We start from the raw sequence: 16,890 nt of genomic DNA, 5'->3' as shown, positions 1-16,890 counted from the left end.
GATTTTGTCTGATCATTGGTCCGTTTCTGTGTGTGTTAGTTACATTGTAGTGTTGTGTCGTTGTTCTCCTCTTATATTTATGCGTTTCCGTCAGTTTTAGTTTGTTACCACGATTTTGTTTTTTGTCCATGGATTTATGAGTTTGAACAGCGGTATAATACTGTTGCCTTTATTTTTCAGTTTTCCTACATAAGGTCGGTTTGTTTCTCCGGGCAATTCGGCTTCCTCCACCAATAAACACGAGCCGCCACGAAATGACCCAAAAGTAGCGCTTTAAAGTAGCGTTGAAACACCAATAATCAATCAATCAATCACTGTGTCCTTTAATTATTGTCTTTCAAGTTTTTTTTATAATTTCTTATAATTATGTAAGACTTCAAATCAAATTCTGACACATCCAACGAAATGTCGCAATAATGAAATACATGTTACTCCTACGACCGCAATCTTGTACAAAGTCAAAACGAAATCGTGATTCACAGATGACCTAATTTTGAGATTATCTCCGTATTTAAGATAACAGGCGACCATTAGATCTCACTTCTTACAAAGGACAATTAACATGAAGGTTGCCATTATTCTTGCTTGTCTTGTTGGTAAGTTTACGGATTTGTATACGTTTTGGAGTTGAACAAACCAAAATAGAAGGTTAATTTTGATACTAGTAACTATTTTTATCAAAAATAAAAGATGAAAATAATGCTTTGTAGATTTTGTGCAGCCTTAGTGGTTTGCTAGGTTTATATCCACGTAGAATGCTTAAAAATCACTTACGGCCAGATAAGTAAAATTTATTGAGTAACTGAAGAACGCGTGAGAAAAAAAAACTCTACAAGAAAATAACTTATATTTTGAATGATTATAATGCTACGTGAGGAATGACTGTATTTGTTTTACTGTCTATGAAGAAATAACATAAAAAATGTGGTGCACACTGAATAACCTGCGTAGCGGGTTATTTTTAAGTGTGCACCACATTTTTGTTATGTTATTTCAAACAGACAGTAAATATATTACAGTCATTTCTTATAATTTAATACTAAATTCCATTTCAAACCGATGAAAACCATGAAAAAACATTGATAATGTCAGGTCATATGACACATTTTTGTGAGCTGATAAAGAAAACAACGTCAGCCAATTAAAAGACGCTTTACATCCAAAATTAAATTATCAACGGATAACTTTAGACAGAAATTTTTAAAGAAGGTCACTGCCTTAGCACAAAGTATGAGCTAATCGTGTTATCGAGGACTATCAATTTGCTAAAAGTAGCAGTGCCAAGTGCTTAAAAATAACCCTTTTTAAATTCATACAGCTTCTTTTATGCATTTAATACACAATGACTTCCTTATGATTGTTTTAACTGAATTTTAAAATTAAGGTTGTTTGATTGTCTTCTAGGCCTCCAACTTGGATTTTGTAAAACCATATAACTATCGGTTTAAAGACATATGCAAATGTAGAGAGTGTGTAAAATATACCGTGTTAATGTAGAAAGTTATGTGCTTTTCATATCTACGGCTGTGTTTTTACCAAAATATGTATGTTATGTTGAATTCACAATGTTTGACTTTGTCTCATAAGTAAAAGGTTATTCAAATATAAGCGTAGTAATTTTTAGAATAATATTATAATGTGTTATGAATTAATGCATTTTATTATGTAGCAAAATAAACGAGTTCGGTGACCACATTGTTTTCTTTTTTCCATTCTGATACATATTATTAGGGCTTTGTTCTCTTTTTAATCTTGTGATCAAATTATTTGGAAATCGTCAATGGCAGTCATCAGGGGTTAGGAACATCAGTTCGACCTGCTAGTTAAATGCGTTTTGTAAAAATATTTTTTTTAACTTTTTTGTTCTTTTGAAAAATATTGTTTGTGTTGTATTTAGACCCTTAATCAACGAAATTTGTTTTATATGCACACGTATACAATTTGTGGTGTTTATCCAAAACAATCGTAGGTTTCAACGTTTTTTTAATTCAGACTAGTTAACATCACAACTATCTATATTGACACCTGATTTGATTAGAACAAGAATCACAGATCTTCTTCAACCATCTTACCAGTTTTTCTTTTAACGTAGTGTGAACAATTTCGTGGTTTTCTCCAACGTAAGAATTCCTTCCTAGAAAACCATTGTAAAAACAAATTTCAAATAAATGGTTCAAAAAATAAATTTTCCGTGTAAGATTTAAAGGTTGACTCTAACATGAAAACCATATATTACAATAATTAAATTATATGTATGTTTCATCATAATACTTTATTCTGATTGGCCAACTGTACCTCACGTGTTATTCCTTAAGCAATTGCATTACTCAATATAACTTTTCATTCATGATAACACGTGGTCCCACAATAAAGTGCACAGGCACAGTACTCGGGTATAAATAAAAAAAAATATACAAAATTTGTATTTTCATGGTCATAGCTAAAAAATGTTATTTTTAAGTATTTTAAAAATGCTTCTTTTTGTAACTTCATATGGTTGTAAAAGCGTTGACCGTGCGCACATTTTTAGAATGAAGCGCTTCCGCGCTTCATACAAAATGTACTTCGGTCAACGCTTTTACACCGCAATGAAGTTACAAAAAAAAAGCATTCAATTCTTAATTAACAAGCAATGATTAAAAACGTTATCGACAAAAAAGTCTAATAGTATAAACTCTAGCATGTACAGTTTTGATTTAAAGTTATTGTTACTTTTACAAATTATTATTTCGATGGAAATTTGTCTCATTAGCACTCATACCACATCTTCTCATATATCTACAAGTTAAAATATTGAGTACGCATGACGGGAATTTTATATTGTATCAAATGTGAATATCTGCTTCTGTACATGTCTTTTTAATGTCTAATATATTTGACAAAGCACTGCATACCAGCGCTATTGTATAACTGCATGTGCTGTATAATTTGTGAAGTGGTGGAAGGAACTTGTGTCATGACTAGGTCCGCTAAATATAAAACTATTTGTATATTTACTTAAATAAAGCAAAAGCAAATCTTGTTGTACCACACAGTTATAGAATGAAATAACGCTCTCCTTAATAAGATGTAACTACAGATTAACCGGTGGATGGAAATACTGCATGCAATTAATAAAGACAACAGTACTGTACCGATGTTTAAATTGCTTTAATCGACCAAGTAGAATCAAGTCATACACAGTCAATCGTCACAATGAAGTAATGGACAATATCAACAAAATTACAAATGAGACAACATTTCTAGCATATAAAACACGCATTTCTCGTTTTTGTTGAAATCCTGACGTTTGTTATCAATTCTTTTGAAAATTTGCATATCGGTTTTAACCCTAACCGATGAGGAAAAGTCTCAGATTGGTATGAGCTAGTCAAAACATCTATGACTCTTTGAACCACAAACACGTTATGATTTGAAAAAAGGGATATTTCAATGAAACTACTGCAATGATCGGCATTAAGAACAGTATGTAGGCGAATGATATTTAATCTTGCAATTAATTTTGACATGTGCACTTCTTTTGTAAAACACGTCTTTATCTGTTCGACAATATATAAATACAATAACAATCATAACAAATTTTAAAAACAAAAACAAATAAGTAGGATAGTTTTTCAGGCGTATATAAAAGATAGTTTTCTGGAGGAAATATACTCCCATCTTTTAAGGTCGAAAATATCATTTCATATATTTTTTTTAATTTTTCAGCCTCTGTCTTTGCTGAGACTTGCTCAAATGATTCCGATTGCACAGACACAAAATGTACATCCGGTCATGCATCTAAATGTCTTCAGTTAGTCTTTGGAAGACACGAGTGTGTCTGCAGTGATGGTGAAGCTGGAAATGGTAAGACAGTGATTTAAGAGAAATGAATTTAAACAGGTACCAAACACCTGGACTAAAATTCATTTGGCTCTTTTAATTTGTATAAGATGTTGACAAATTATATACTTAGGCTCTTTGACAAAAATATATAAATTTCCCAAAACTTGAACCGCACACTTTGTCAAAAAATTTCATTGGAAATAATGCAGTTTTACAAACACTGATTTTGATCATTGACCAGCATTATAATGTATTATTAACAAAACGTGATTAAAACGTTCAGTTGATTTTACAGAGTTATCTCTCTGTTGTGTTATGTACCACTTCAAATATGTTTTGTTTCATACATAGCTTGCAATGTATAGTTTTTTAAAACGTATTTGAGTGCTCTTCAACTTATAATTATATTTGACAAGCTGTTTCATTACATTTTTTTCCCTCAACACAATGTACATTTTGACAACAAGTGTATTCTCTCCTCAACCACATGCACATTTTGACAATTAGTGTATTCTTTCATTAACCACATGCACATGTTGACAACAGTTGAGTTCTTTCTTCAATCACATAATTTTTTTAAAAAATAAGTGTATTCTTTTTCAACTATATTCAGATATTGAAAATAAGTGTATTTTTCCTCAACCACATGCACATTTTGAGAATTAGTGTATTCTTTATCAACTGCATGCACAACTTGTAATTTAGTGTTTTCTTTTAAAACATTTGGTCAGACAATTTAAGAAGTGCTTTCATTGTATTTACGTCTAAGTCAGTATTTCATTTTTCTAGATGTAACCAGTTAAAACCTAGAGCATAAGCAGCATTCATTATTGATTGTATTATATTTAAAAAAAAATATGCTTTTGTTTATAGTTTTTGTATTGTTTATTGTAGACTAATTTAAAAAAAATACCAAGAATATACGTATCTATTTTGTGGTATCTGAACTAATACTATAACTTTTATTTTTGCAGCATGCACTGGCGCAAGCGATTGCTCTGGCACTAAATGCAGAATTGGAAATGCACACTGTGTTGACGCTCATTGTCGTTGTTATGGAGGAATTGGCAAATAAACAATAAAATATACTTTTTAATTAACTCTGTAGTCTTTGTTCACACATTGTTGTCAATATAATGATATTTGATGCGACCGTCATTCAAGTGAGAGGTGAAGCTAGCTATACAACCAGGTTTGATCCACCATTTGCTACAAAAAGAAAATGCATGTACCAAGTCAGCAATATGACAGTTGCTATCCATTTGTTTGATGTGTTTAAGCTTTTGATTTCGCCAATTGCTAAGAGACTTTCTGTATTGAATTTTCTTCTGAGCTCAGTACTTTTGTGATTTTACTTCTTTATATTGATGTCTCATAGGACTAGAAAACTCACAGGAATACTTGACCAACAACTGTAAAGAAAAGTGCAATACAAAATTATTTCATATAAAAATGACCTAGTAAGCGGTATGTTTTAGAATAGTAAAAAACAGTATCAAAACTGTGAGAAAAAAATATAAGTCAGATCCATCCATGAATGTTTAGACCGTGGATAAACAGTTCAGTATAAGCTATCAGCTATTATAATATATAATCAAGATAGAAGTCCGCGGAAATGCAATCTCTTTTCTGTCATTTAGAAAAAAGATAGAAATATAAATCTAAATATAAATGATACTAATCCCTATATTAGTTGTCATTATTGGATAAAAAACCTACTGGATAATAATATAAGTTCACCAAGAATGTGAGTAATGGAACTAGAAATAATGATATCAAGGGTCATGAAGATCTACGAGATAATTACAAGAAGTCGGAAAAGCGATTGCATGCAGAGTGTGAAATGGGAACTATTTTCTTCTCAATTTTGGAAAAGAATATTAAAAAGAAAAAAAAGGAATTTCCAAACTTCTTCTTGAGGATGTCGTTGATAAAAGATGTATAAATATATAGTGAACCAACGAAAAACAATTTATACCAAATTAACCAAATATATACTTGTTTAAATCTACTTTAACTTCAATCTCACATTACTTAAACAGGAAAATCCTTTTATTACTTAACATTATGAGCAATTACAATTGAAACTGGCAACCAGTCACATTGATGTGTGGAACTTTTAAGATAGGTACAGCAAATAAGGTGCTGGTAGATAAAACAATTCAAATACAAAAGGTTGTCTTTATAATAGGTTCATATGCGAATGTACTTGCTATTTCTGATCTGTTCAAAAAGTTAGAGATTGAATTGTTTAAACAGGCTCTTTTATAGTACAGGTTTTGCAGATTTATGGCATTGATTTATCAGTTGGATCAAACGATGCTAATAAATTATTTAATTATAGATACCACGATTGAAAGTTTGTATTTGTTACATACGTACTTGGGGGAAGTGTTAAATAACGAATATGTTTCATCAGAATTGTTTTCTCTGAGAAAGGGGGTTCTTTCAATGGGATGCCTTATCTCCTTATCTCTTTATGTGAGTGCTTGGATCGCTCAGATTAATGCCGGTTATTTTAATTAGAAATGTGTTTGTACAACATTTTTATTTTAAGATTGTACATGTATAGTATGATTCTACCATAATTTTTTTTAATTTGAATTAAAAAAAAAAAACAATGAACTTTCATGAATGTGACCTACCGAATTAGACTATTTACCGGATTTGTAATCACATAAGCAACACGACGGGTGCCACATGTGGAGCAGGATCTGCTTACCCTTCCGGAGCACCTGAGATCACCCCTAGTTTTTGGTGGGGTTCGTGTTGTTTATTCTTTAGTTTTCTATGTTGTGTCATGTGTACTATTGTTTTTTCTGTTTGTCTTTTTCATTTTTAGCCATGGCGTTGTCAGTTTGTTTTAGATTTATGAGTTTGACTGTCCCTTTGGTATCTTTCGTCCTTCTTTTTGTACTTTGTGAAGAAATCATTTTTTCCCCAATTTTTCAAAATGTAATGTTGTACGACATTTCTGGCTATCCATGATATACAATTTTGAGTATAGTAGCGGATTTTGTTAACAGTTTTACGGAAAATTTTATTTTGTTCTTATTTAAATACTATGTATACAAATGTAGATGTAAGAACTTACAGTAAAAAATTGACGTGATAGAATAACTGAAATATTGGATTAAAACCAACAAAAAGCAACAATTCTGCAAATACAAATGAAATAGCTTTCAATTGGAAATTTTTAAAAGCAGCATCAAAATAACCAAATAAATTGTAATATATCTTATTAGAATGTATGACTTAAATAATTGTTCAAGTGTTAATTTTTGTAATTTGTGTTTAAATATAATTACATATTTCTTGTGAGAAATGCAAATAGAAACACAAAAAAATAAAACAAGTATAAAGCAAGAAACAAACTTGAAACCCCCAGATTTTAGTAAGGGTTCGTGTTACTTAGTCTTTAATTTTCTATGTTGTGTCTTGTGTATTATTGTCTGTTTGTCTTTTTCTTTGTTAGCCATGACGTTGTCAGTTTATTTTTGATCAATGAGTTTGACTGTTCCTCTTGTCTTTTTCGTCCCTCTTTGGAACAATCTCATTCAGTTGACAGACTTAAACATATTCATTGTGCTTAATTCTCTTATAACATGTGTTATTGGTGTACTTTTATTAGTTCAACATCAAAACAAATTATACACAGCAGTTGGAAAATACTGATCACATTAAATTTCGGTCAAAATAGTTTCTTTGCGGTATAGAAATCATATATATCTTATATCATATATATGAGTCTGAAAGATTGTGTAACAATACCGATATATATTGTAGATTCTTTTGGCACTATAAGAATGTTTCTGTGTCATTTAAAAATTTTCTGTTACAAAACTGTTTTTTTTTGAAAAACTAAGGATTTTCTTATCCCAGGAATAGATTACCTTACCCGTATTTGGCACAACCTTTTGGAATTTTGGGTCCTTAATGCTCTTCAACTTTGTAATTGTTTGGTTTTACAACTATTTTGATCTTAGCGTCACTGATGAGTCTTGTGTAGACGAAACGCGCGTCTGGCGTAATAAATTATAATAATAAAAATAAGTAATAACGATCTTAAATATCATAACTTTTGTAGCTTTCATTCCATTTTGTATAATTTTATAGGGGGTGCTATCATCATGTCTCTTCCGTGCTGCTCGTGGCCACATTTTTAGAAATCCAAAGCTTAAATAAAAGGTGAAGGGCTATAATCCAGAAGGTCCAAAACTATAGCCAAATCCGTGAAAGGAATCAAAGCTTTGCATGAGGGAGATACATTCCTTAATTTATAATAATTTCTAACATTTTGTAACAGCAAATTTTAATAACACACGTATTTTCCTGCAAGTACCGAAGTACATAACTTTTATTATGTGAAACGTTGATTGAAATTCCTGATAAATCTAAAGAAAAGTCACAATAATGAAGTATTTATAATTCCCATGACGAAATCCTGTCTAGTCAAAACGAAATCGTGATTCACATATGTACAATCTATGAACGACCTAACCTCTAGATCTTTAACCTACTTAAGACTGCAGAAAGTCATTTGATTTCATTATTTTCAACGGATAATCACCAAAATGAAGGTTGCTATTATACTAGTTTTTCTCGTTGGTAAGTACTATAACCATGATAACAGTTAATTTTATCTTTTTTTATTTTTTAGTCATGGCATTGTCAGTTTATTTTCGATTTATGAGTTTGACTGTCCCTCTGGTATCTTTCGTCCATCTTCTTTAATGAAGAAGTACTATTCGAAGCTAACTGTTAATCTTGATAAATTACTTAAGAACGGAAAATTTAAAACTCTTTTTGAAAAATATTGTCGTGCTACGACTTGTTTTTTTTTTTTATATAAAATCCTTTTAATTGGACATGTTTGATGCTTTATAAAAATATTCTGAACAGCTGGTCATTTTCTTTACAGACTTTCACTGATTCTATGTTGATAGCCCATAACAGTTTTTGTTGCATTTCAGTGTTTCTGTTGTTTCGTTTTATTTCTCTTATAGTTGATATTTGTTCCTTCAGTTTTAGTTTGTAACCTATATATGTTTTCTCTCAATCGATTTATAACTGTCAAACAGCGGTATACTACTGTTGCCTTTATTGATATACCTTTGTTTTTTTAGCCTCTATCTATGCTGAGACCTGCTCAAATGATTCCGATTGCACAGACACAAAATGCACATCCGGACATGCATCAAGATGTCTTCAATTAGTCTTTGGTAGGCACGAGTGTGTCTGTAGTGATGGCGAGGCAGGAGGAGGTAATACGTTAATTTAAAATAAATAAAAATTTTAAAATATGTTATTTTTAATCAACTTGATTGTTTAGCAAAATTTCGAATTCCAGTTTCATTTCACCATGCAATTGTTTTGATTAAAGTGCAACTGTCTAATCTATTGATTTCCTCCTAAATTCACTATTACATCTATAGTTAAATACCATGTAATAAATGAATTTGGTGTTTTTACTGTCTTCTGATTGGTTAAAATTATAAGTGTCATTTTCAATGTTGTCAATTTTGATGGCGACACGCCCACTCTGACGTTGTGTATTCATACGCCAACATGTGTGTACGTTGTTATTGTTAATATAAATAATATAAAAAGTTCTTTGAGCCTTATTTTTGATAGAAATTTATTTATAATGAATGGCAATAATTTATTTTGATTTTACTGAACCATAAAACTAATTTTTGACTCTTCACATTTTACATAATCCGCTTCGCGGATCATTCAATGTGAAGAGTGAAAAATTAGTTTTATGGTTCGATAAATTCAAAATAGATAATAGCCATTCATTGAATAAACAAATAGCTTTTTAATTGACACATTTTTAATTTTCAATTTTGAACATGGTTTCAGATTAGGGTGAACAATGAATTAGACAACTTTTCCATGATTACGTATTGATTAAGTACATTGTAAACCAACGAGAGGGTATTTATTTCTTTTGATTTCAGCTATGTTAAAGTATCGGTTTAAATGAATTGCCTATAAACATAGTACATATAAAATGTCAATGTGAAACACTTAATTCCACGATGTATATAAAACACTAAGATTTTAGCATACTTAAACTGTGATTACCCTCTCGCGCCACATATATCCTATTTGCTTGAATTGTCAATTCCTGTATTCTGAAAAATAGAAAATATGTATTTTGAACCAGCTTAATAGAGTTTTAGCAAAGTAAAGCTTTTTTAGCCTGTACAGGTGCAACCGATTACTTGTACTTAATGCAGAATTGGAAACGCGCATTATTTTGACAAATTTTTGCGCTTACAATTCACCTCTGGTTAGTTTTTACTTTTGCCTGTATTGTCAATACCTATTATCTAAATATAACCTTTAATATGAAACATTTTGTTTATTTTTTCAGCATGTACAGGCGCATCAGATTGCACTGGTACCAAATGCAGAATTGGTTCTGCGCACTGTGTTGACAAGTTTTGTCGTTGTTATGGAGGAATCGGTGGTATCGGCAAATAAGCAATTAAATTTATTTTAATCGTTTATTCTTCTTTCATATATGTTACGGCCAGAAATCGACTTTAAATTGTAGCCAACAAAAGACACAAATCAATAGTAAAATTTAACAATATTTATTATACAATCTTCTAGGAATCCAATCTGAATATTACGTTCACTACTAAGGTCAAAATCCAGTATGATGTTGTTTGTAGAATTAAAATTTCAATCCAAATTGCTGTGAATACTAAAGTCTATCGGTGTTTAAGTCCAAGTGTGTGAGTTAGTGTCTGTATATATATATAGTTGTCATGGAAGATTCTAGAACAGTCTATAATGGAACGTCCTAGAAAGTTACAACGGAAGTTTCTAGTAAAATGTAGAAGTTTATATAACGCATTTTGTATTAGGATCATTCTAGATTCCAATCATTCTATAATTGTTCCAGTGATTTCTAAACTGCACAGTTCTAAGATTATTCTGTAAACAACTATCAGGCCACTCAACACAAATCAGGCCAACATAAATAAATACAATAATTACAATATCATAACACCTCTCCCCTTAAAAGAGGTTTTAGTGTAACAAAAACTTATCATGAATAATATGAACAAAATACCTAGTTTATACAAAGTGTTTTAATAAGATCTAAATAAAGCATCTGCTATTACATTATCTTTACCCTTAATATGTTTTACAATTACATCTTATTCCTGTAACAATAAACTCCACCTATTCAACCTCTGATTCTTTTTTCTCATTTTATGTATGAAGGTGAGAGGATTATGATCTGTACAAACAAGAATAGGATATACAGTGGGATTCAAATATACATCAAAATGTCGAAGTGCTGACAACATTGCAAAACACTCTTTTTCGATAGTTGAATAATTTTTCTGATGTTTATCTAATTTCTTGGAAAAATATGATATAGGTTTCTCAACATTATCATCTGTCTCTTGATATAAAACAGCTCCAATTCATACATCGCTTGCATCAACAGCAAGTTTAAATTGTTTTTTAAAGTCTGGAGTAATCAGAACCGGACTATTAATTAAAAGTGATTTGCTATTTTCAAAAGCGTTTCGACAATTTTCACTCCAGATATATTTAGAATCTTTTCGTAAAAGATGAGTCAATGGTTGAACCACAGTAGCAAAACTTGAACAAAATTTTATGTAAAATCCAATCATGCCTAAATATCTCATAAGTTGTTTTAAGGAGGAAATTTGGAAATGGCTTCCACTTTAGCCATAATAGGTTTCACTTGACCTTGGCCAACTGTATGCCCTAAATAATCAACAGTGGCCTGACAAAATTCACCTTTATCAAGATTGATAGTCAAATTTGATTGTGAAAATCTATCAAAAGTATCATACAAATGTGTTAAATGCTGTTCCCAGCTATCAATACATACAATTAGATCATCAATATAAGCATAACAACAGTTTAAATCTTTTATAACATTATTGATCATTCTTTGAAATGTAGCTGGCGCACTTTTCATGCCAAACGGCATTACAGTATATTGAAATAAACCATCTGGTGTAACAAAAGCTGATATTTCACGAGCTCTCTGTGTCAATGGAACTTGCCAATAACCTTTCAACAAATCAAATTTGCTCACAAATTTTGCTTGACCAATGTTGTCAATACAATCGTCTATCCTTGGAATCGGATAGGAATCAGATTTTGAGACTGAATTTACTTTTCTGAAATCAGTCAAGAAACGAAAGGTTTTATCTGGTTTTGGCACAAGGAGACAAGGAGAGCTCCATTCACTGTTACTCGGCTGAATAATATCATTGTCAAGCATATATTTAATTTCTTTTCTCATAGCTTCAAGTTTGGGTGGATTGAACCGATAAGCATCTTGCTTAATTGGAGAAGCATCTCCTACATCAACACCATGACAAACAGCAGTGGTTTTGTTTGGCACATCTGGAAAAAGATTTTTAAAAGAAAATACCAAAGTTTTTATTTCTTCTCTACGATCAAGAGACAGATGTGCAAGTTTTGAGTCTAAATTTGACAAAATTTCTGAATCTTTCAATCTATCTGTCTCTTCCATAGTTTTATAACTAAAAGGTGGTTCAATTACATCTGGTTTACTCTGTAAAATACAAGTACCTTATCACCAGGTTTAAAAACTCTATCCCTGGCATCTTTATCATACCATATTTTTTTTATCTTGTTCTGTACATTTTTAAAGTTTTTCTGCGCATTTTGACAAGCAGTATACAATTTTTCTTTAAATCTAGATACATAGTCTAAAAGATTCAAGTCAGTATGTTCAGTAAGCCACTTTTCCTTAATCAATTTTAATGTTCCCTTTTCAGTATGGCCAAATACCAACTCAAAGGGACTAAATCCAAGGGATTCTTGAACAGCCTCTCGAACTGCAAAAAGTAGAAAGTGAACTCCATCATCCCAGTCTCTGTCAAATTGAAGACAAAAAGCTCTAATCATGTTCTTCAATGTTTGATGAAAACGTTCTAAGGCATCTTGAGATTCTGGATGGTACGCACTTGATCTATACTGAGCAATCCCTAACTGGTACACGACTTGCTGAAATAAACCTGACATGAAATTTGATCCCTGGTCGAGCTGTATAGACTTAGGAAGTCCTACTAATGTGCAAAAATTGATAATTGCTTTGACAATGGTAGGTGTCTTGATATTTCTTAGCGGAATAGCCTCAGGAAAGCGAGTGGATGTACACATGATTGTCAATATATACGCATTTCTAGGTTTGGTCTTTGGTAAAGGTCCAACGCAGTCAATTAAAACTCTGCTGAAAGGTTCGTCAAAGGCTGGAATAGGCAGAAGTGGTGCTGGTAGTATTTTCTGGTTAGGTTTACCAACAACCTGGCATATATGACATGATTTGCAGTCTTGGTCAGTAGAATTGCTGCAAGATCTAAAGGCAAGTCTTCCTAATACCTAAGTGTCCAGCCAAGGGGGTGCCATGGGCAAGACCAATAATTTCTTGCCTATAAACTTTAGCCACCACCACTTGGTATACCAGTCTCCATTCCTCCTCTGCGGTAGCATCAAGAGGCCTCCACTTCCTCATTAAAATGCCGTCCTGATAGAAACAACATTCAGCCACTTTGTCTGCTTCCTCCTGTGGTTGAGCCCTCTTGCGGAGCTGAAAAACCTCAGGGTCTTTATTTTGTTCTTCGAAAAGGTTTTTTCTGTTTAATGAATGACTGTTGACGTCTGGCCATGGCATAAATACATTCTTGTTAACATTAGGTGGTTTTATTATGGCCTTTTCTGAACTACCATGACCTTCAATGTCGGCTAGGAAAGTGTCAGGAAAGGTCCATGTAATCAAACTGGTTTTCTTGCAAATACTCAACTTGTTTGTTTCTAGCCATCGCCATAGTGACAACACAAGCTGGATACAATTCAGCATCATCTTCAGGTGATTTAACATCCACCACTGGTTCATTGGTAAAAATTGGTTCAGCAACCACTTTGTTCCTAGCTAGATAATTTCCTAGCAATAATGTAACACCCTCAACAGGGAGATTAGAACGAACACCCATAATAACTGGTCCAGTTATCAAATCTGACTTCAGATAAATACGATGGAGAGGAACATCTATACAACCTAACTCACACTTTGTAACAAAACGGAGGCACCAACAGAAGTCTTCTCCGACAAAGGCAACACACCTTCTAACAATAAAGACTGAGAAGCTCCAGTGTCCCGTAAAATCTTAATAGGTTGAAGAGTGGTATCATCATCAATAGAAACAAACCCATCAGACATAAAGGGTTTATATGCCTCCGTGTAATCACAAAAACTGGACTTAAAAGCCTGACTCGCAGAACATTCCAACGTACTGGTAATATAAGGTGTCGTACAAGCACTGGACTTCGGCTTATTATCTCGTTCATTCTTCTTCTGGAGTCTAAAACAATCAGCCATCAGGTCACCATTTTTCTTACAATAAGCACAAATCAGTGACCTCTTCTCAAAAGTAATAAATTTTGGACTAGACATATTATAACTGGACTGACTCTTATTCTGTGAAACAGGCTTACTATCAATACGCTCAGTGCTTTGATTTTTGTAATTTCCACTTATAGTATTAACATTTTGACTCTTGAAACTTCTTTCATGTGAAAGGGTATACTTATCTGAAATTACAGCTGCATCATGTATTGTCCCAACAGTTTTGTCGTCTAAATGTGTTTTTAAGTCTAAATGAACACATTGTTTGAACTCTTCTAATAACATCAATTGTCTTAGGTTATCAAAATTGTTATCTGTTTCTTTGAAGTGGGCCATTTATCAAATAGATCTTCTTTTTTCCCGAGCAAATTCCACATAGGTTTGCGAATCAAACTTTTTATAAGATCTAAATGTCTGTCTATATGCTTCTGGTACGAGCTCATAAGCTTTCAAAACTTTTTCTGATGGAAGTACGGAGTATATTTCAGCGGCCTTACCCTCGAAAACACTTTGTAGCATTGTAGTCCAATATGGCTTTGGCCAATTCAAATTATGAGCAATTTTCTCAAACTGTGGAAAATATTTATCGACTGTTTTTTCACAAAATCTGGGAACCAAACGTATATTTTTTGCTGCATCAAAATATTCTGATTTCAGCTGGACTTTAGTGTTGCTTTCTTCTTTGACCATTTCAATCTTCAGTTTCTCCATCTCTAGTCTTTCCCTCATTTCAAGTTCTGCCTGTTTTAACTTAAATTCATCTTCTTTTTCTTTTATTTTCTCCATTTCCAACCTTTCCTTCATTTCAAGTTCTTTTAATTTAAGTTCATGTTCTAATGCAAGCTGTTTTAATTTGATAGCGTCAACAGTTTCGACCTTAAGCTACAATATCTTAACATATACGTCAACGGACTTATAAGATGTTTCCAAGCATATTGTTTATCTTTTATCATCCCATTGTATGAAACTAGGGTTAAAGGTAAAAGTAATCTACTACGCCATCACGATATTGTTGACCGTTATGGAATAACCGTTTCACAAATGATAGCGGATATGTCCCTTACGTCGTAACTTCAATCCCCTTCCCTTTCATTAATGTGACCTACCAAATCAGACTATTTACCGGATTTGTTATCACATAAGCAACACGACGGGTCCCACATGTGGAGCAGGATCTGTTTACCCTTCCGGAGCACCTGAGATCATACTTAATTTTTTGGGGGGTTCGTGTTGTTTATTCTTTAGTTTTCTTTGTTGTGTCATGTGTGCTGTTTTTTGGTTGTCTTTTTCATTTTTAGCCATGGCGTTGCCAGTTTGTTTTAGATTTATGAGTTTGACTGTCCCTTTTCTTCTCTATTATCACGAAAGACAAAGATTCAATAGAAAACACATTGTGTATCAGACGATATGTTTGTGATATAATGTGTATTTTCTGAAACTGCCCGATTTGTGTTGAAATTAATGTTTGGTGTATAAAACTACAGTTGGTTCATTACATAATAAATTTATCTCTATTTCACATAAGGAAAAAGTAAAATATAAAATACGTTGGAAGTCGAACTAGTGAGAGGTTAAGCTTTAAAACCAGGTTCAATCTACCATTTTCTACATAAGAAAACATCTGTACCCAATCAAGAATATAACAGTTGTAACATATCCATTTAGTGTGAAATGCTTTGAAACTTGCCGTCTATAATTTTTCTTGGAGTTCAATGTTTTAAGGATGCAACAATTTAAATCGAAGAGTAGATATCAAAGTGAATCCATTTTTATAACAAGAAATATACAAACATTACACAAAGTACTAGGGACACAACCCCATCAAAACATGTTATTTTAGTTAATTTCGGTTATCCGAAATGATATGTTGATCTCTCTGAGAATTCTGTAATGTATTGTCCTTAGATATGTGAAGATCTGGTAGGAGTGTCAATGAGACAAATTGCCATTCATGTCACAGTTCATAAACGTAAACCAATATATGTCAATGTACAGTCTTCGACGCGGAGCCTACGCTCATATCGAACAGTAAGCTGTAAAGGGCACCTTACACGTGTAAAACCATTCAAACGGGACACCCAACGGTCTAATTTTTATCCCTGCCAATTTATAACTGTGTATAAGATAGGAGAAAAATAACATGTAACATTGAATTAGGGAGTGCAACTTATAGAGCAGAACCTGCTCATCCTTCTGGAGCACCTGCTCTTGCACCATTTTAGTAGGTTGTGTGTTGCTCAGCCTTTAGTTTTCCATGTTGTGTTTTGTGCACTACTGATTGTCTGTTTTCCCTTTTGAGCTACTGCGTGAATGTCCCTCTAATATCTTTGCCTCTATTTTATAAGGAATAACGGTTCACTGATGAATAAGGATTTATTTGCTATGGTATCGGTAGTCTTTGAAGTCGGCATGTATGTTTTGACACAACTATAAATTGAATTAATTTTGTTTTTATTCATAACATCAGCCATATTTTCCACAATTGAAAAAAAAGTTTGCGAAACCCTTCTATTTTGTTCTTCACTTGACATTTCTACTATTTTAAAAGAGGGACGAAAGATACCAAAGGGACAGTCAAACTCATAAATCTAAAACAAACTGACAACGCAAGGCTAAAAATGAAAAAG

The 16,890-nt window shown here is 32.4% G+C and overlaps 1 protein-coding gene and 1 long non-coding RNA gene across 2 annotated transcripts; both read left to right on the top strand.

Moving 5' to 3' along the window:
- Nucleotides 1-487: 487 nt before the first annotated feature.
- On the top strand, nucleotides 488-4,925 carry LOC139499406 (serine protease inhibitor Cvsi-2-like). The gene is made up of 3 exons (XM_071288083.1): nucleotides 488-596; nucleotides 3,709-3,846; nucleotides 4,800-4,925. The coding sequence occupies exons 1-3, from the start codon at nucleotides 563-565 to the stop codon at nucleotides 4,898-4,900; spliced, it is 273 nt and encodes a 90-aa protein (XP_071144184.1). The 5' UTR covers nucleotides 488-562; the 3' UTR covers nucleotides 4,901-4,925.
- Nucleotides 4,926-8,951: 4,026 nt separating this feature from the next.
- On the top strand, nucleotides 8,952-10,332 carry LOC139499405 (uncharacterized). Its single transcript, XR_011658183.1, has 2 exons — nucleotides 8,952-9,089; nucleotides 10,208-10,332. It is a non-coding gene; the product is annotated as an uncharacterized lncRNA (long non-coding RNA).
- Nucleotides 10,333-16,890: the final 6,558 nt, after the last annotated feature.

This window comes from Mytilus edulis, chromosome 12, assembly GCF_963676685.1.
Source record: "Mytilus edulis chromosome 12, xbMytEdul2.2, whole genome shotgun sequence".
NCBI lineage: Eukaryota > Metazoa > Mollusca > Bivalvia > Mytilida > Mytilidae > Mytilus > Mytilus edulis.
This window is presented reverse-complemented; position numbering and strand designations above follow the sequence as displayed.

Bases quoted from the DNA above. Each gene is read 5' to 3' on its own strand.
- LOC139499406 (XM_071288083.1), top strand. From the start codon at position 563: ATGAAGGTTGCCATTATTCTTGCTTGTCTTGTTG. The intron at 597-3,708 runs GTAAGTTTACGG...TTAATTTTTCAG, and splicing joins TATTCTTGCTTGTCTTGTTG to CCTCTGTCTTTGCTGAGACT. The intron at 3,847-4,799 runs GTAAGACAGTGA...TTATTTTTGCAG, and splicing joins TGATGGTGAAGCTGGAAATG to CATGCACTGGCGCAAGCGAT.